This window comes from Takifugu rubripes, chromosome 5 (assembly GCF_901000725.2).
Source record: "Takifugu rubripes chromosome 5, fTakRub1.2, whole genome shotgun sequence".
Taxonomy (NCBI): Eukaryota; Metazoa; Chordata; class Actinopteri; order Tetraodontiformes; family Tetraodontidae; genus Takifugu; species Takifugu rubripes.
Genome location: NC_042289.1, coordinates 9,521,848 through 9,542,208, shown reverse-complemented (window position 1 = coordinate 9,542,208; position 20,361 = coordinate 9,521,848). Strand labels below are relative to the sequence as shown.

Sequence of the window (20,361 nt, the reverse complement as noted above, 5' to 3'; positions counted from 1 at the left end):
GTACGCCGCCACTAGGTATTGGTACCTTACCTGTAGGCGTTACTAGCGATAAACACAGAGCTCAATCTATTTCTCTTTCGTTGCGTTTCGGAAATAAGCATGGAGGCCAAGTTAAAGAAGGAGTTGGGGACCTCGATGCTAAAATCTACTGGTCACTCAGGAGGAGGGTGCATCAGCGAGGGTCAGAGTTATGATACGGACTCCGGAAGAGTGTTTGTGAAGATAAATCACAAGAGCGAGGTAAGCACAAGCGTTTATTTACTGCGTATGCAACTTGCTGTTATATGTTTTGGTGCTATTATATCTGTTGAATCCTTATTTTTTTCAATGTTGCCCAGGCCAAGTTAATGTTCGATGGAGAAATGGCCAGCTTGGAAGCAATTTTAAAGACTGAAACTGTCAAAGTCCCCAAACCCATGAAGGTGATTGAGCTTGACAGAGGTGGATGTGTTTTTGTGATGGAACATGTGGACATGAGGAGTCTAAACAAGTAAGACATCAAACATATACATTTCTTCAACATCACTATGCTTGAGAGATGTACTGAAAATATGTAAATATTGTTCTAACTAACTAAAGATGTTCTATTAAAGGTACTCAAAGGACCTAGGTGAGCAGCTGGCAGACCTGCATCTTCACAATAAGAAGCAGCTGGAAATATTAAACAAGGAGCAGCAGACAGTGGGTAAATGAACAAAAAACATCTAAATTCAGAATGCAATGTAACATTGTGGCAGTTTCCTGATCAAATTTGCTACACCGATATGTCTAATTTACACAGGGAAAGGAACTGGACATTCAGAGGTGGCTGCTGTTGAAAAATTTGGCTTCAGTGTAGCAACATGTTGTGGATATCTACCCCAGGTAGTTTTTTATGTTATGAATTCAAGACAGCTCTTCAACAGCATCTGCTCTCAGATTAGGACTGCTCTTTCTCCTCTGCTCTCTTCGTTCCCATCCTGTTTATATCCCTATTTACTTCTTGTACTTGTCCTAGGTAATTTAGTACAAAGATAGTATTTTACTCACATAGGTTTCAATTGCATAGTGGCCTTATTGTTTCTTTCACTGTAATGCGCTTGGCACAAAAGTATCTACTAAATGACTAAAATGCAAAATGAAATGTATTATATAATTTTAACTAACAGTGTGTTGTACCTGATAATTCTACTCTTATAATAATATATTTTTCTTCCTTTGCTAGAAAAATGAGTGGCAAGATGACTGGGTGTCATTTTACACCCAGCAGAAGCTGCAGCACCAACTGACCATGGCAGAAAAGTCTTATGGAGACAGGGAGGCCATAGAACTCTGGGCCGAATTACAGGTGCACTACCACAAGCAAATTGTGTAATCCTTGACTAGTAATGTGAAAATGAGACATGGTATCCATGTTATTTCCAGCGGAAGATCCCGCAGTTTTTCAAAGATGTGGAAATTGTCCCTGCTCTTCTACATGGTGACCTGTGGGGGGGTAATGTGGCCGAGTCTGCCGGGGGACCTGTCATCTTTGACCCAGCCTCCTTTTATGGTCACTCAGAGTTTGAGCTGGGCATTGCAGGAATGTTCGGTGGCTTCAGCAACTCTTTTTACTCAGCCTACCATGGAAAGATTCCTCAAGCGCCAGGCTTTGCAAAAAGAAATCAGCTTTACCAACTCTTCCATTATCTCAATCACTGGAACCACTTTGGTGGTGGCTACAGGGGCTCTTCAATAAGGATTATGAAAAATCTTGTAAAATAACTGATCTTGTAATTATGTGCTTCAAAGTCTTAATATTTAATATTCTGTATATATCAGATGATTAGGTTTTACAAAAAATACCAAGTGCAATAAATGAGATGTTATGATTGCTTTGTTCATTATTATCTGCTAGTCTACATGATATATCTCAATTTAATTACACCAAAAAAACAGTGTTAGTACAACTGAGCCACAGAAAATCGAAGAACATTTTTGTAAAGTTTTATGTTGCAACTTTGTCATGAGGGTAACTGATTCCATTTAAAAGTATAAAGTAAGTAAAAGTACTATTGTCTGTCTCCACCAAAGCCATCCTGCAAGACTTTAAACCGAGTGTGTCTCTGAAGCAGAGGATATTGTTGGTGTGTGTCAAAGTAAATGGCCTCCTTAGCCAGGTAATGTTAGCGTTACAGCGAATGGTAAACATGGCAGAACCTGCTTGAGTCAAGAATGAATCAATTAAAGTTTTTAGCGACACCATTTAGAGGCAGTGGAGATGATTGAACAGACATAGCGGAAATTAAAATTAATCTTGTTAACACAAAAAATACTTGCGATGATCCCACATTGGCAGGAGCGCCTTGCCCCAGTACGGTAGGCGAGAAGGCTCAAACGCGCTAACTGTACGTTACCGGATTAAATTCTACACAAATAGAATTAAACATGGTTCCCTTTCCATGTGATGCGTGTTTCAGTTTCAGTTGTATTTAAAATTAGCTTGGTTAATACATTTTAGTGCTCTTTTCGAGAGTGATTACATGTATACCAAAGTATTTCACAGTAGATTTAACAGGGGTATTATCAGTTGGTCATAGGAATATTTTGTGAAGTTTAATATTAGATGCTTTAGAAAAAAATCCCTTAATTGAGAACTTTTGGAATTTGATGAGAATTTTCTTCAATATGGTCACATCACTTCGCGGTTAGCTTCGTTTGAGCCTTCTCGCCTGCCATACTGGGGCGGAGTGCTAATGTCAATGTGGAGGCATCGCTAGTGACTTCTGTGTTTACAAAATCAATTATGATTCCCGCCCTGTCTGTTTAATCATTCTGCATTACTTAAATGCTATAGCTAAAACTTTAGTGTATTCATTCTTGTCTTAAACTGTTCTTCCATGTTTACAATTCCGCTCTAACGCTAACATTAGCTGACTAACTACGCCATCGTTTACCTTGACAAGCGGCACCCTTAGCCTCTGCTTCAGAGACACATTCAGTTTAAAGTCTTGCAGGATGGATTTGGCGGGGACAGACAATAGTTGTCCGGATGGCGACAACGGAGACTCGGACCTTGCGATAAAAGCTTCTGTGTTGGGGGGTTTCGGTCACATCGACGAAACGAAAAAGCTCATCTCCAGCTTACCAGAGGCTCATGAGGAGATGCTATCAAGAGAGCTTGCTACAGAGAGGTTTGGAGGTAAAGCATTTCCATCCAGAATCAGCTTTTTAACTCCAAATGCTTGATCTGGGCTCATCATTGTGCCCAATTCCCTCCCCCAGGGATAATGAACCTGTATCAGGAGCAGCCTCATCTGCTGGACCCGCACTTAGGTACATGTAACGATAATACACCTAAACATTTAAATACAGAAACGTGTATGCAAGTTTTCTTCTTTTTGTTTTAGACTGGATGGTGGCAATGATCCTTGAGTTCATCAGGAGTGAGAATTCTCCCCCTTCACTTGTCCATTTGTGCTTCAAGTTTCTATACATCATCTCTAAGGTTAGTTAGAAACAATTTCTTTTGCAAAAACCGTTTTTGCTCAATGACTGTTAATGGCTAGCCTCTTCTTCTATGCTTTATCCCTTGAACAGGTTAGAGGTTATAAAATCTTCATGCAAGTTTTCCCGCATGAAGTGGCAGATCTGCCGCCAGTTTTGAACCTGCTGTCTCAACAAGATCCCAAAGACAACGAGGTGAGACTGTCCAAACCTTCAGCATTACAGTCTTGGTCTTGTACTCCACATGGCTCCCAAGGTAGATGCTTACAATAGGAGGACATCATCACAAAGGATTTGGCAGGAAACAAAATGTGCTTTATTGTGTTAATCATTAATGTATTTATGGGATGGAAAGCATAGAGATGCAGACTTTCCCTGTAATGCCAGTTTTGCCCTTCACAATTGGGAGCACAATTCCAAACCGTTCTGACAGCAGCGTAGAAGCCATTGATGTTAGCCGTGATTGTAATAAATTATTATGAAGCTGTTGTTGCCGAATGTAATGTTTGCTAACTAAATTAAAGAGCTTGATTTTTGTTTAAACTGCAGAATTTAATCATTCCGTGCACTCCTCCTTTTCAGACTTGGGAAACCCGCTACATTTTATTATTGTGGTTGGGCATGACCTGCCTGATTCCATTTGATCTTTATCGTCTGGATGGCAATCTGAGGTCAGATGGCAACCACAGCGGAGAACCCATAATGGATCGCATTCTGGCGAGTGCAAAGGTAAGCAAAGTGTTTGACACATTGTTTTGTGTCGTTTTGAGATGTGCTCTGTCTCTATCTTCCTTGCTAAAATGGCGACTCCAGTCGTTGTGGTTATGAGACAGTCTAAATCATTCTTAGATTATGAGTTGTCATTTTTTTGTCTTTCCAGTCCTATCTAACAGTTGCTGACACTCCCAGAAATGCTGCTTCTGTACTAATATCAAGGTAAATGTGTAAAGTCCCTGTTTACTTGTATAAGACACCTATATTTTTATTTTGTGATGCCACCTTTACAAACCAACCATCATAGGGGCTAGACTTGAATAGATAATATGAGCATAATTTTGTATAACAGTACTATAAAAAGCAATTATTTGTTATGTATACTTACTGCTTAGTTTGCAATTTTTGCATCAATAGGAAACCCGCTAAATTATTAAATTACCCATAAAAAAGCTACACTATTAATCGATTGTAGTTTGTGTGCCAGCCAGTAGAGGGCAGCTTTCACTTTGGAATTGTTTTTGACATTTTTGATGAAACTGCGATTCACTTTCTTGTTTTTTGGACATGATGGAGCAGGTTCGTGACACGTCCTGATGTGAAACAAAAATATCTTGCTGAGTTTTTGGACTGGAGCCTAACCACTTTGTCACAGACCGGTGACAAGTCAATAACAGATATCATGGTATTGGATGGAGTCCTGCAGTCACTGGTAAACACACATAAAAACGTTGTTCACTTGCAGCTGATGTTTGAATGTTCACATGCACGTCAGTGTATGTAGCAGCAATCTGCATGTTCTGACTGTTGTGTCATAACATAAAAAGTTTTAGATTTTACACCAAATGTGGGTTTGGAAGGTCTAAAATGTTTTGTATGGGAGATATCTGCCAAATCCTATTGCATATGATAATAGATAATTTACACACAGCTTGAAGCTAAACAGTTGCTCAGTTATTGTGATTGATCATTCTAAGACTTGTTTGACCTCGAAATATTTTATTGCTTCAGAAAGAATTTCAAGAACTGTTATGTTAAAAGTTGTTATTGAGTCTTTATAATTTTCAGGAACATTTGAAAAGAAATTCCTATTAGCTCAGAAATTCCACCTTCAAATGAGTATATTGCTATTTTATCAAAGTTTCATAGACTTGCAGGGTGTATTTTACACTTGATGACTGTGTGAAGTGAGTCCTTCTATGTGATGCTCAGGGCAGCCAAAACTGGTTTGTTCAGATTACGGCCCTTCAGAAGCCACAATTGCTTAATGCTTCTATCTAGATTGGGGCTAATTTGCCAGAGGGAGCTAATGTTTTATAGAGAAAATTGTCCTTGTTGCAACACTGTTTATGAAAAATGTCTGAAATTACTATTTCCTAAATCCTGCCGCTATTTTTCTTGTGTTTTCCCAGGCCAGGCTTTTGAAACACGGCAAACGTGACGACCTACTTCAGCATGGTAAGTGTCCCCAGCAGTGTCCCCAGCAGTGTCCCCAGCAGTGTCCCCAGCAGTGTCCCCAGCAGTGTCGCCTCAGCCAGCGTCACTTCTTATGGCCTCTCTGCACACTGTTTGTGTGCTTCCATCTGCAGCTGTGCATTTCAAGACCACCTCGTCTGAATAGGAATTAAGTAGAACTGAGTTAGGGCTGTCTTTTATTTTGCCTAAAAGATAGGAATAATTTGAAACATTTTAATTTAAATGTGCTCCATCAGAGGGGGCAGTATTTATATCCAGTTATATTTAACCTTTAAAACACAGCACATCTCCTGCTGTTCTTTTTCTTTATTAATGAGCTGTTAATAACTGGAAAATCACATCTGATCAACCAAATAATTGGCAAAAACCAAATATGCATTTCACAAATGTATCGAAAAAGCATAACAACTGTTCCTTTTGCCATTTAGTAGTCGTATTCCCCGAAAAACCAACGAGTCTGTATATTTCAGACCAGTGCACCTGTCTGGAAATGTTATAATTATGTCATCATTTACTGGCAAGTACAGGCAGGTTGCTCTTAGTTGGGTATCAAGTGTTGGGAAACTGTAAATCCTGCTTTTTATTTGGACACATTCTCCTTTATTGACAACATACTCTAATGCATGTTATTAATAAATTGTGCAAATATATATGATAAAAGATGATATTTGGCTCCAAAAAATGATGGTCCCCTGGAATTCCTGCCTCATGGATATATTTCAGATGCATTTTAACTGTTCGTTTGATCATAAATGTTCACTCTACTTTTGGATGTTGACAACATATAAAGACTTAAAGAGGGCTGTGCCTCTCCTTAAGCTGAAATTGAAGTGCAGAAGTGCCTCTGTAGCCAGCATTTTAGTGTTTTTTTAACATCATATTCTTGCTGTCCAGCTGCTACAGTGCTGCAGTGTCTGCAGAAGAAGCAGCTCTTGGAAAGCAGCCAGTCCACGCTGAGGAAGCTCAGCATTAAACTCATCCAGAGGCTCGGACTCGCCTTCCTCAAGCCGCGGTTGGCTCCTTGGAGGTCAGATAAATGAAGGGGAGAATGGTGTTGGTTTTCCTTTCAACAAACAGCAATTATGATTACCTATACATACAAGTAACAGTTGTGTATCTTCCTCGGCTGTTTTCCTTTCCTCTCACGTGCACGTATTAACACCTCCTATCGCAAATACACACCCCAGCTTATGAGGTAGGTCAGAAATAGTAGGAGTAACCAGAGTGGAATGGTATTAAAGGTGGAATACCGCATCAGTTTGCAATGCCGCAGACGCTAATTGATGGTTTTCATGCTGTTGTCTTTCTTTTTACAATTGTTTCGTGTTATGTTCAGGTACCAAAGAGGCAGCCGCTCATTAGCAGCAAACCTTTCCTCATCCCAGCCCAACGAAGAGGCTGTATGTCCTAAAGTGGAGACACAGGCGGAGGAGGAGGACTATGACATTCCGGAGGAGTTGGAGAGTGTGATTGGTGAGCTTTAGCCTCTTTTTGCCTTTAAAAACAATCTTTTAGTGGTTCAGCTGCGAGAGTTTATTTTTTGCAGAGCATCTGCTGATTGGATTAACGGATAAAGAAACCATTGTCCGCTGGTCTGCAGCCAAAGGGTAATCATATGTTCAAATATCCCCCGGAAAGTATAAACTGCTGATTTAAAAAAAAATATTGCTCTTTATGTTTTCCGTGATCTGTTTCGTCTCCAGCATCGGCAGAGTGACGGGGAGGCTTCCTAAAGAGCTGGCAGATGACGTCGTTGGATCTGTGCTGGAATGCCTCAGGTATGGCTCTACACACTTGTGTGTCGAGCGTGTGTGTGTGTGCGCGGGCCTTAATTTCGCTGTGCTGTTTTTTCAAGCTTTCATGAAACCGACAACGCCTGGCACGGAGGCTGCCTCGCCTTGGCAGAGCTCGGCCGCAGAGGCCTGCTGCTGCCTTCCAGGCTGCCCGATGGTACGTGCGCTTGGATTTCCTTTGCAGTTGTCATGGCGGACGTGTCACAATGTGCTGTTGCACAAATCAGTCAGAGTGCTGTATGTTTATTTATGTGGCACCATATTTTTGTAAGACATGGAACATATTTAAATATTTGCTGTCTTTTTAAAAAACTGTTACAATCACCAGAACCATTTAGAACAAGATATAACTTCCACATCATTTATATACAGTTGTTGTATTTTTAAATAAATGTTTCATCTTTTCATAGCCAACCTTGTGGTCGTGCTCATAGTCTTGTGAAACCTATAGCTACAATATTCCACCCTCTCAGTGCTTGGCAGAAATGACTTGATCTTTTTATGATGATGCTTATGATGATGATCTGTCCTTAACAGATTGTTTAGCCGTTAGCAGCAGCGAGGCCTTCTCCTCAGGCGCCACTCTGGTGTTTTAGCTCTCTTGTTTGCTTGGTTTTTAGTGTGATCACTGTTTGCCCGTTTCAGGCTTGTTGTTTTAGTTTTGTGTTTGGACTTTGAGCTAGAAATTCTTTCCTTCCTACAATCTTCTGAGGGTTGGTCGGCTGCAGTGAAGTTGCATGAGGAAGCAGCAGTGCTCGCAATGGACAGCTGGCAGAGGGCCAGTGCCGCCGACTGCCGCTGGTCAAATGGATCGTCCAGCTCCACATCTGGCCTGTCCTGCAGTTCCTCTAACGGGTTGGGGACTGAGCTCGGGCCCAAAGGTCGCAGGCAGAGGTTAAGGGGCAGCTCTTCCTTTTTTAACTCCTCTCCATCTGAGCTGTCAGGACTGTCGCCAGACTGGTTCCGTTTTGAGAGATTAAGTGGGAGCAAATCTTCCCTCCTGTCACCGCTGGCTTCTTCCAGTTTAGGGTCAGGATATGTGTCGGAAATGGGCACGGGGGAAGTTCTGCTCTTCTCGGCTAGTCTAAAATGTGAGAAGGAGGAATGAATTAGATACCACGATGCAACCATAGTAGTGCTTTGTACAGAAAAACATTCCTTACCTTCCATCCAAATGCTGATTCCTCAACTGAAGCAGGCTCTCTGCAGGCTCCGTTTGCCTCAATTCGTCTTGTTTCGCTGCTGTAGGTTGATCTCCTGTGGTTGTCTCGCTCACTTTGGTGTTAACTGAATCCTCCGTGTCTTTCTGGACAATGTGCTCCTGACTGGGTCTGTCAGGAGAACCCAGGGCAGAACAGCCCTCTCTAGGACTTAACCTGGTCTCCTTTTCTGTGCTTTGCTCGCTCTTCTCTTGTGCAAACGCCTTATGACTGTCATGAGTGGAGTGCGAATGCATGTACTGGCCTTCGTAATCCTTTGGCCCAAAGGCGGGTCCGTACAAATCAAAAGGAAGATATCTGGGCCCCGTTAAGGGCATTTGGAGTTCATACGGCCTGTACAGGGTGTAATGCAGAGGAGGGCCTGGCTGCAGAGGAAAGTATCTGTACGGATACGTTGGGAAGATGGACGTCTGAGGCCTGTGTGGAGCTACAAACTCTGGCTGGAAAGAAGAGTTTGGCTCATTGGCGTAGTAGTTTCCTGCGAGGTAGTATGGTGGGCAGATCGCCCGGTCTGGTACGAGATAGGAAGGGTATTCAGAAATGGCAGGAGGCGAGAAAGGTTTCAAAGATGAGGGAGGTGTCGCCCAAGGGAAGCCTGGGTGATTTGTAGGAGCAGGAGCTTGCGGGTCCTCTGATTGCTGCGAATGCAATTTAAGTCCTTCTCCTCCGTCGTTTTTGGGTGTGACGAGAGAGAACGCAGACGGGCGAGGCAGGTAAATGGCTTTACTGTCTTCCGTGTTCTCCTTCTCTGTTGGTGTATTTGGGTTTGTCACGCTCTGACTGTTTTTATTGACTGTGCTGTCACACCCAGCTTCTGCCATTTCGTTAGCATTGCCATCTTCGGATAGCTCTTTCTCACCGACAGTGCTCTGAACTTTTGGAGGTGGACTGGGACACTCCTTAGGTTTGAGCGGCGGTTTTTTAGTTTCGGCCTTGGCCTGTCGGTTTGTTTGTCCATTTTTCTGTGACACCAGGGAGATGGAGTTCTTACACAAGTTGTATTTCATGTGGTTGAAGAGGTGCGATTTCTCATTGCAGGTGAAAGGGCACTGGAAACACTGGTACTTGAAGGGTTTGCCTGGCGGTCGAGGGATGTAATGAGGCCTTTTTGGCTTGCGTTGTGCAGTGTCCATCTTCATCCAAAGCAATATTTCCTGGAAGAAAAATGCAGCACATAGTAGTTGAGGAGTTGTTTGCAGTCACGGTTTCCTTTCAGATTCTCTGAGTCATCATATGTGACACTAAAACCTTGGATACTCTTGGTTTGCTTGCAACATTTTCACAGATTAGAGTCCAAGGTAATGAGGCTAATGGAGCAGTTTGACTGGTTTGCAATTTCATCGGAATTTTTGTTCTGCACTGCGTTTCTTTATCTGCAGCCGAAAAATCCCCAGCATCTCCAAACACCGCACCCTCGGGCCAGCGATTTTTAAAGCCGTCGTCTCGCACAAATCCGGGAAAGCCGTATTCCTCTATGCAAAAAGATGGTTTTGAATAGCTGCACTGGAATCATTGCTCGGTTTTTGTTTAAATGACAAGTCAGCTCTAAATATCTCTGTTCCTAATCACTTTGTAATTGACTCTCAGCCCAGTCTGAGAACTGCCAAGGCAAGAGGTAGACAGGTGTTGGCCAAACTCGCAAACTTGGAACTGGAGGGCAAGTAGGGACCTGCTTTCCCTAACTAAACTCTGCCTGTGGGAACCACCAGCCACCTGCTTCCCATGACCGAACCTGCGGGATGCAGACGCCGTCATCGGATGAGCTCATCAGCTCTGGGGACATGAGATGTAATTCTTTAATCATTTTCACCCAGCCGGCCGTGTGAATCATGCCGCGCGTTTGCAACATGTTGAAGTGAGAGATCACCTAAAGCGGCGGGTTACGCGGCACCGCGGAGCGCTGCGTGGAGGAACCTGCTTGTCATGCACTGTCGCAAGAAGTTGTCGCTCAAGTTTCTGTCCAACCGTAGCAGCATGCAAAGCCACTCCCTGAAGACCAAAATCATTCTGGAAATCCCTTTTCTACCCAATATTATCATCACAATACTTCTTTTCCTTGTTAAATACATCCACGTGGGGTATGAACATAGGTGATAAGTATTGACTTTTGTTTTTTGTTTAATTTCTGGGAAGGTCTATTATTCCAGTCTATTATATATATAGTATTTTGAGCGGTGCTTTACTTTAGCGAGGCTCGCTAGTTTTTGCCACTTTCTGCGGTTTTTTTTGTCATGATTTATTTGGGACTAATTACATTTTATTTAACTATTATTGTACCAGGATGTACCTTTAGCTTGCATTTCTTTCAAGGCCAAATAGTCTCTCCGTATTCCTCTGTATCATTGTTCCTAAACAAAATGGAATATTAAAATATTAATCTACCTGCTGCTGGATCCGTTGTGGCACCTCTTGCCTGTTTGAGAGCAGAACTCCTGTTCCAGCTCAGTCCGCTCCAGAGCGCAAGGTGTGTGATGGTGAATGTATGACAAGTGTTAGTTGCGTGGTTAGTTCTTAATTCTCAGGGGTGTTTTCACTTGTGGGAGGAGCCTGAGCTGTAACAGCAGGGCCCTCGGGCGGCATCGATGTACCTGATATAAGCAAGCCTGGGGCCATTATTTACATGACAAGCTGGGGTCGGGGCTGTGACTCTGACTTCCATGGCCCTGCTTCTTTTTTCCAGGTTTGTGGAAATAGCCACACAGGTGGTGGTGCTTTTATAAAACCTTTGTTTTTAACGGCTTTTTAAGTGAGGCACAGTAAGAACCTGGTGGGATCCTGTTGATATTTGCATACGTACTGGTTCCCTCGGCTGAACGCTGCAGCTGAATAGACTGCAAGGGAAGCACCTGCGTCAGTTATTACATTTAAATTCTATAGCTTTTTGGTGATCGATTCACACACAAAAACAAACATAATTACTTTATTTAAGAGCATCAACATTTGCTTAAGCCAAAGCAAATTTATAGTAGATAATATTTGCTGTAGCATAAACTTTCCCACTCAGCTGTCAAACCAGTCTTGTGTAGTCAACAGCATAAGACTGTTATTACAGCTTCAATGCAAAAATTGTGTGGACTCAAGTGCAAGTTTGCTTTTGATGGAGCCACTCATCCGTTTCTCTTGTTTGCCTGCAGTTGTACCACTTATTGTCAAATCCCTGAGCTACGAGGAGAAGAGGGGAGCGTGCAGCATCGGTGCCAACGTGCGCGACGCCGCCTGCTACGTGTGCTGGTCTTTCGCCCGGGCGTACGAGCCCAAAGAACTGCAGCCTTTTGTCAATCAGATTGCCAGGTACCGCTTCCTTTATGAGAATGATTGGCTGAAAATAAAGATTTTAATGGCATTTAAACATCCACCTCAAACACTAATGTGAACAAAATACAGTTTTCTCTGAGCTCATATTAAAGAAAGCCTCAGGTTTAAAGGCTGTGCATAAACGGCTCAGCAATCCTTGTTAGATGTGAACGTTGCCTAGAACCAGTACAGGTTCTTCTCAGCAGGAAGGATGCCGCATCATCTACTCAAGCGTGTTCCACCTGTGTCAATAGTAACGGTTCTTCTCCTCCTTTGATGCCTTTGTTTGTGCGTGCAAGTGCAAACCTGCGCACGGTGACTGTGCGGACCAGCTCTGTTGCGTCAGTTTGAATCCCCGCAACTATCGCTCTCATCAGCAGTCGCGACAACACCCTCTTTCCCTAGCTTACAGGATTGCCAGGTTTCGCCTGTTGCTGTAGGTTTCGGTGGCAGTTTGGCTGCAACGCTCAGGACAAGCTGGTTCCTGCTCCCTTCATCACATCTTGACAATAACTTTGTGACTAAGGGGCACACAGACGCGGTGTCATTGCGATTTACGCTAACAGCTGAAATCCACATCAGCACATGAGACTGACGACCGGCGTCATTGGGTGCTGGGGGGGGGGGGACATCCTGTCCATCACAGGACCAACACATTCACCTCACGCCTGCCAACACCATCAGTTCTCTCTCATCACCTCGACCCGTCTTCCTCTTCTCCGCAGCGCTCTGCTCATCACAACCGTGTTTGACCGCAACATAAACTGCCGCCGCGCCGCCTCCGTGAGTTCACCTCCTCCAAGTCCTGCCGTCACAGAGGTGCCGCTGCTGTTAATTGACATTCATTTATACATTTTTGTTTTTGTCCCAGGCTGCTTTCCAGGAGAATGTTGGCAGACAGGTTTGTAATCACAATATGGAGGCTGGCTGTATTGTGAGAGAATGACGATGATTTAGTTTGTTTGCTGCCAAATACCCAAGTCTTGCACAAACACGTCTCTTTAGTGCAAGTGCTGGAGCAAGAATGGCTACAGGGCATAGCGTTTGATTTGCTAACCATTCCTAAACAAGTCAAATCTGACAGAATAAACACATTAAGACCAAATCCTGTTTTTTATACTGATGATGCTATGATTGTGTCTCAAAAGGGGACATTTCCTCATGGGATCGACATCGTTACTGCAGCAGACTACTTTGCTGTTGGGAATCTGACCAACTGCTACCTGAACATCAGGTAGGAAAACAAAAAAAAGGATTTATTATTATTATTGTTACTGAATTGGTTTCCACCTCAGCCTGCTGGGAAGATGGTGTGTAATTCAGGGAAGCTCCTGTCATAATTTGCACCCGCATCAACCTTGCCCGTTTTTTCCCATTTGTCTTGGTTGGAGATTTGTTTCCATAGGATTGTAAGCGAACCCCCCCCATCCATTAACTCTTGGCAGTCTGTTGATGCCCTAAATGAATCCTATCTTGAAATTACCAGTATGTGAGGAAAAAAATGAGAAAAGACCACTAGAGCTAACATTCACACTGTGAAGGAGGAAGCTAGCCTCAGGGTATGAGTGACAGCGAGGCCAAATATAGAAACAAATTATTATTATTTTCAGTTTTCTAATGGCGTGGATGTGCTGAGTGCAGGATAAGTTCTTGATTTTATTTTTTTTAGCTAAAGGAAACTTGATTCTGTTGTCAGTGTCTACATAGCTGGTTTCCCAGAATACACCAAGGCCATCATAGATCACCTCACAGTCATGAAGATTAACCACTGGGATGAGTATGTTCTTGTCTTTCTTCCATTCTTTGGAATATCCATCAGCTAAAACTGTGTGTGAACCAGACTTTGTGACCCTTTTCTTCCAGCATGATCCGCGAGCTCTCCAGCAAAGCGCTCCACAACCTGACGCCTCGAGCTCCCGATTATATGGCTGAAACAGGTAAACAATGTTGCTCTACCTGTTCCCCAGGCAATGGAGAAAATAAAACACACATGAGAGAGGACATGTGATGGTTTATCGCACCTGTTCCGTGTTCTTCCTTCCTTCTTTGGCCCAGTGCTGCCACGGCTGCTGCCCCTGACGGTGGGTTCTGACCTCCTTAGCCGCCACGGAGCCATTCTGGCCTGTGCAGAGATCACACACGCTCTTTACAAAGTGGGCCTCCAGTCCAACAGGTAGACAGTGTGGGTCAGCGAGGAAGTGAGGGAAACCAGACAAACATCAATAATCCTCGTTTTCGTGCAGGTCCGTGTTGGACATGATATCTCCAGAATCTGTGCATGGTTTTAAAAGCATCCATCAGACAGTAAGTTTATCTCTCCTAGCTGACACAAGACTTCTCAAAGTGTGTTCAAATGCTCCAGCTGAGCGTAATTTCTTCCTTATTTTCAGCTGTTTGAGAGAAAGTTTTACAGGTAGGAAGCGATGATCCTATTTCTGCATCCCGCACTCATAAATAACCCCAACTGATCCCACAAATACTGCTAATATTACTGCTGTCACCTCTGTAATTTTCTTGTGTGTGTTTTGTTTTTGTAGAGGTTTTGGGGGAGAACTCATGAGACCAGCAGGTAAGTTGTTTAATTAAAAAGGTTTTGCTGACTGAAGTTGAAAGGTCTTTTCTAATGTCCTGTTTGGTTCTCTTCACAGTTTGCACTCTCATAGAAAAACTGTCCTTGTCCAAAATGCCCTTTAAGAAGGACCTTGTTGTCGGTAGGTGAATTAAGAGAGTTCACGCTGTTCTTCTTCATACTCTGCATCTCTTCAAATGATCTGACGTAACCCGGTGTTCTTTTTTCCAGACGGTTGGCAGTGGCTCATAGACGACACCATCAAATCCCTTCATCTCTTTTATAGTGTGAAGGACAAAATTCTAGTAAGCTGATCTTATCGTCACAGATGTTTTTCCTCTGCGATTATATTTTAAACAAATTGATCACCCAGACCCACAATCCTTCCTTGTTTTGATATCGATGGCTGTATTGCAGTTGGCTTGCATGTAGCGGCCTCCATTGTGATGGAGATGTGCCCGTCTTTTCCTCCCTGCTGCAGGCTGCAGTTGTGTCAGCTCTGTCAGCCTTGTGTGAAGAGTTCTACCAGGTTGAACCGGGCCAAGCCGACCCCCAAATGCAGGGTAAGTGGAACTTTATTCCCAGGTTGCACTGGTGAGTTATGGAATGTAACCTGTGTGTCTTTATCCGCACGCACACACTCACACACCCACGTAGACGTCCTGATTTCTCACTACATTGACGAGCTGAAGAGTCATCAGATGGCAACCTGTTTCGGCGCAGCCCTCACCCTCGGGTGTCTTCCCAGATTTATGATCAGTGGAAAACTGACACAGGTATGTCAGAGGATGAGCATTTCTAATTGTGCTTTTGCATCTACTTCAGTGTGTTTACATCCAGAGGATGGCATGTTTTTAATGATAGATCCTGGAAGCTCTAGAGCAGATAAGCATCACCAGAGAGAAAGATGGTGCGTTTACAGAGGCCAGGAGAGCGGCTGTCACAGCTGTAGCTCAGTAAGTGTCGGCATATATCATCGATTTGATCAGCATTCCAAACTTTTCTTACAGGTTGGAACTCCAGGGGATAATGTTCATTTCTATCTCACCCTCCATCAGAGTCTGCGTGAAAGTAGGCGCGCGTGTCCATGGATCCCCAGACTCCGTCTTGTGCCCGGAGAATGTAGCGCAGGTGTACGGCTTCCTGCACAACAGCATGAACGACTACACGGTAGACAGAAGGGGCGACGTCGGGGCCTGGTCAGTTAACGTCCCTGCCAATTCTCCGTGCACCACACATGCAAGTTCTCTTTTAGTTTGCCTCAGGGGTTATGGACTGCTGCAGCGCCTCGGGCCTGCGCTGCCGTCTTTTGTCTCTCAGGGACATGTACTCAAGACACAGATGCCTGTCGCTCTAGTAGCTCCAGGTCATGTGTACCACCAGGAATGTCACCAGGCTTGTTGCTTGTCTTCATGGGATGGGCTGCTTTCTGTCTTCATTCTTTCTTCTGTATTTATTTTATTTTTGTGACACATTTATTTTTCTTTTGAGGAATATGAGACTTGTGCTCTAGTTTCTCTGTGCTGGGCCATGGCTAAGATGGGCACTGTGTTTCAAGGTGTAACATGAGAAACCTTTCACGGAAACAAATTGTGCCCCGCAGCATGAAACTGATTTGACAACCAGACAAATGAAGCTGAAAAATCCTAAAACTGACATTGCTAAACTGCTAGAAGTTGTAAGGTATTGGTTTGGAGGTTTTAAAGGGCTGTTTTTTTGTTTTAAAAAAATCAGATTCAAGTGCTTTTATGACCCACATCAATATTCGGATCGGACCATTTTCTGTTTGTGCCCTAGGGTGAGGGAGGCCGCAATGACGAGTTTGATGGAAGTGACACTGCTGGTAGCCGGCACCGCTCCAGAAATCCTCTCACCAGAAATGTGAGTGTTAAATCCACACCACACAGTGTCACATCTCGCACAGGTTGTTTTCTATCTTTCCGAAAATTCAATGCACCAGCTAGTTTTTTGGAATAAAAAGGGGCACAAGAACAACAACCCTCAGGCTCCCTGCTGAGACAATATGTGACAATATTCCCTCCTTTAGTGCAATAGTAACAGTTTCCCTATCAAAGCCTGTTTTAAACTTTGAGGACCTTTCTCTTCTAATGCAGGGTGCAGCGTACGATGTGCTGCCTGGCCCAGCAGGCAGCAGAGAAAATTGACCGGTACAGAGCTCATGCTGGGAACATCTTCCTTCGCCTCCTCCACAGTGAGCAGCCTGCAGTGCCACACATCCCCCACAGGGCGGAGCTGTTGATTATATTTCCCGCGTGAGTCATCGTGGCATCAACTCGCTGGTCTTGGAGCAGCTTTTTACCAGCAACACTTTGGTTAAAGCCACAACCTTTCAGTGCATAGTGTAATATTTATCGATCCGTGATTGCATGTGTGATGCCTTTCAGCGAGACTCTGACCAGTCTGAACTGGCTGGCTCCATCCCAAGCTTTCCAGCACATCACCAAACTGCTGGGTCTGCCTGACTTTCAGTACCACATCCTGCTGGGCCTTTCTGTGTCTGTAGGAGGGATCACCGAGTCCACAGTAGGTCAACGGTGGCACCGCAACATTTATGAAAGAAATGGATGCTCCATTTTCTAGCAACAATATTGATTTAGAAGTAGTGACAATTGACACTATGGCCAACAGGGAGAGCCAGGCAGCTACATATGTCTGCTCCATTTGTCAGCTGAGCTTCAAGTAATGATCCAGAAGAAGTTCTGGCAGTGCATTTATGGTCCTAAAGCTTCAGAACTTGGCATCAGTTGTTAATTAACATCTTGAATACAGGTCAGCACTGCTCTGTGGCTGACCTTTTGCAATTTCTGTGGAATCAAGGCTTCCCACCCCTCCTACAGTATGACCTCATCTAAGAAAAACAAGTCATTTAAAAAATATGTTGCCCACAACGATTTGGTTATTTTTAACTTTCAGTGCTTGTGGATATAATGAAAATAATGAAAAATAAGGATCGAGCCTAGAATAGCAGCAGTCAGGTCAGTGAAGTTGAACTCTCCTGCCACCGGGGGCTGTAAACATATTCCCTTTGAGGCTATCTAGTTCTCATCTTACTCTACCTCCTGCTCAAGCTTTTCTCTAGAACAGATGCATCCTCAGAGACTGGAAGGAATGATATGTTTTTGCACATTGCACATTGGAAACTAAGCTGCAGTGACACAAGGGCCAAGATTGCCATTCTCACACCGCGGGCCAGAAAGAAAGAGGACTTTCCAGGAGCTGTCTCAAAGGCCCACCTCAGGGGAAGAAACCATTAGAACCACAAAAACAGCATCATAAACAATTTCTCCAGGCAACCTGTGTAGTGTGGGCCCTGTTTGAGTGGAAGGGAAGGAGGACACACTCATAAAAGCACAAATGACATGTCTGCTGCTTCCCTGCAGGTGCAGTTCTCCTCCCAGTCCTTGTTCGACCACCTGAGGCAGATCCAGAACGATAAAGCCACCCTGGAGGAGTTTGCATATACATTGCTGCGTATTTTTAAGGATAACCTGCACAATGACAGGTACACTCGCACTCTGGTTGTCTCTTCCTTTGCACTGTCCATCGCATCTTTTCAGGCTTATTGCATTGATGGAATCACTGTCTTTTCTAATCACTTTTACTTTTCTAGAGTCTCGATCCCTCTTGGCAGGATGCTTGATCTCATACTTACCAATGGCTTCTTTGAAATCTTTACTATGGAAGAGAAGTGAGACTCGTTGAAGCCTCTTTGGAGTAACGTTTGCCTGATGTCGTGGGCAGTGCTTTTAAAACTCATTCTTTTCTCAGTCATCCGTTCTGTGACGCGCTCGTGACTGTTTGTAAAGAATTCAGGAAGACCAATGGCATCTCCAAACTCCGCACCACTGTAGCGCTGTAAGTGTTCGCCTTGATGAGGATCCACTCTTGACTGTATAAATCGATGCTGACGGTGTGTTTGGGTGCTCCCCAGCTTCAATGGGCTCCTCCAGTTCAAGGGCGAGCTGAGGAAGAGTGTTCTGACCCAGCTGCTGATGCTGCTCTGCCATTCTTACCCCATGGTAAGTTCACAAAACGCCTATACAAATCCAGAAAACTACTTAATAATGTTAAATAATAATGACCAGAGCTGGAAAAATGACCTGGAACTATTGGAACGGTTAGAAATTCATTGTCAACCCGTTGTTGGGTTGTGACTTTCATGGCATTGAGAAGAGAGCAGGTGAGGCCGAGCAGCTCTTCATGTTGTGGCCGGTGTAAGTGGGTTGAGGAACCCTTGTGGAGAAACCAGGTCTCACTCAGGACGGACATGTTCCTCGCTCCTCCCTGCAGATCAGGAAGCTGACGGCCAGCGAGATGTACAACACGCTGCTGACCTACGACGTGCTGGACCCAGAAGTGGTGGAAGAGGTCCTGGTCCTGCTGAGCGAAACAGACTGGTGAGTGGTCTGCACTGAAGACCCTCTGAGTCTTGAGGTGTGATGCTGACACGCGCGGTGTGTTTCAGGGAGGCTGACCTCGCCACAGTGCGGGCTTCCAGGGATCAGGTCTGTGATTTGTTGGGAGTCCCCCGGCCACAGCTTATGGCTAAGGTAAATACCCGACAGCAGCGAACTTTATTTTATTTATTTATCCGATTTGACTTGGGACTGATTCTTGTCTCTTCTGTTCGCAGAAGACTCGGCTTCACTGATCAGCTGTAATGACCCGCTGTTAGAGTTAGTCAGCCCGCATCAAATGGATCACATCTGCTTTTCTAAAAATAAACAAGCGCAATCACAGCCCTGCTCCCTTGCCTCTGCAGCTCTCAACTCTCTGGCTCTCTGCTCACTCATGAGAGCCTCCGATTCTTTTCCACAGAAATGAGAAAACGCAGAGAAATGAAACTGGAACTGTCCCGACGTGCACGCTGGAGGCGACGGTGACCGTTTACTGCTCTGCGGAATGTCGCCGGGGGCCTCGCTTCCCCCCTCGGCTCCCACGCAGACCCACTTTCTCTGCATGGGTGACGGTGCCCGGCACAGGAGCAGTCCCAGGGCTGATAGCGGAGCCTCCCCAGTTGCCTGTGGAACAGTGGCCGTTGTGTCACCGTCGCTCTGTGCCGCCTGATTCAGCCTCGTCTTGCACTGCTACAATAGGCGCATTTATTTTAGAATGAGGTGGTATCCTGTTGCCTATTGCACATTATAGTAATTGCTTTATTAAATTGGTTTCTGTGTCGCTGCAGCTTGTTTCAAAACTGAATTAATGGGAGTCCTTTAGCTGAGCCTGTTCTTTCGCAGGAAATTGCTGAACTGTTGGTTGTATAAAACAGCCACCTCCGAGTTAGGTGCCATGAGCCTGTGGATGCCATCACAGCCTGCCATTAAACATTTGATGTAAACACCTAATTGCTGTGAAACCATTAATTGGGTGCCAGTAATCACGTCATTATTTTCCGAATTTTCCATTTTCAATTACACCGATATTTGCCTCGGGGCACTCGTGTGTGTGACCACTATGGGCGGTTTCGCTCGCCTCTCGCCATCTTCATTAACGAGGCCGCGTTCACTCCTCCTCCCCCACGGGTGCCGTCGTGTTTGTCTGCCTTCTCCAATATTGCACAGCCCATAATTCGACTTTAATTAATTCCCAGCCTGATAGGAATTCCTGTCGTTCCCAATGAAAGAAACGGTGTGTTCCTCTCCAGGCGGATTGATGGTAAAGCTACAGTGCTCGGGGTAGAGAGGAATGCTAATAATTCTAAAAGGCTTATAGTTCATCACCAGTAGCCATGGCAATTCTTCCCACACAATGGTGGCCTTTTAGAGGAGAGTTGGGGGGGGGGGGGGGGGGCTGCTCCCTGGCTGAC

The 20,361-nt window shown here is 44.4% G+C and overlaps 3 protein-coding genes across 3 annotated transcripts; 2 read left to right on the top strand and 1 right to left on the bottom strand.

Annotated features, from left to right (window-relative positions):
• The first annotated feature begins 1 nt into the window (after window position 1).
• On the top strand, window positions 2-1,852 carry fn3krp (fructosamine 3 kinase related protein). Its single transcript, XM_003964697.3, has 6 exons — window positions 2-240; window positions 339-490; window positions 594-685; window positions 782-864; window positions 1,205-1,327; window positions 1,405-1,852. Exons 1-6 carry the CDS (start codon window positions 100-102, stop codon window positions 1,741-1,743), a joined length of 930 nt encoding a protein of 309 aa, XP_003964746.1. The 5' UTR covers window positions 2-99; the 3' UTR covers window positions 1,744-1,852.
• An 845-nt stretch (window positions 1,853-2,697) lies between these two features.
• tbcd (tubulin folding cofactor D) lies at window positions 2,698-19,900 on the top strand. The gene is made up of 39 exons (XM_003964724.3): window positions 2,698-3,160; window positions 3,244-3,294; window positions 3,369-3,466; window positions 3,559-3,660; window positions 4,048-4,194; window positions 4,346-4,401; window positions 4,759-4,891; window positions 5,592-5,637; window positions 6,550-6,682; window positions 6,992-7,128; window positions 7,202-7,262; window positions 7,359-7,433; window positions 7,511-7,605; window positions 11,803-11,959; window positions 12,688-12,745; window positions 12,834-12,863; window positions 13,111-13,196; window positions 13,659-13,739; window positions 13,826-13,899; window positions 14,018-14,135; window positions 14,206-14,266; window positions 14,353-14,375; window positions 14,500-14,531; window positions 14,611-14,673; window positions 14,763-14,836; window positions 15,013-15,094; window positions 15,189-15,307; window positions 15,396-15,487; window positions 15,590-15,730; window positions 16,329-16,412; window positions 16,646-16,804; window positions 16,937-17,075; window positions 17,933-18,054; window positions 18,163-18,240; window positions 18,321-18,407; window positions 18,484-18,571; window positions 18,843-18,949; window positions 19,018-19,102; window positions 19,186-19,900. The coding sequence occupies exons 1-39, from the start codon at window positions 2,977-2,979 to the stop codon at window positions 19,201-19,203; spliced, it is 3,576 nt and encodes a 1,191-aa protein (XP_003964773.2). The 5' UTR covers window positions 2,698-2,976; the 3' UTR covers window positions 19,204-19,900.
• On the bottom strand, window positions 7,676-11,163 carry znf750 (zinc finger protein 750). Its single transcript, XM_011604032.2, has 3 exons — window positions 11,051-11,163; window positions 8,612-9,822; window positions 7,676-8,532 (listed from the first exon to the last, which is right to left on the bottom strand). The coding sequence occupies exons 2-3, from the start codon at window positions 9,805-9,807 to the stop codon at window positions 7,998-8,000; spliced, it is 1,731 nt and encodes a 576-aa protein (XP_011602334.2). The 5' UTR covers window positions 9,808-9,822; window positions 11,051-11,163; the 3' UTR covers window positions 7,676-7,997.
• Window positions 19,901-20,361: the final 461 nt, after the last annotated feature.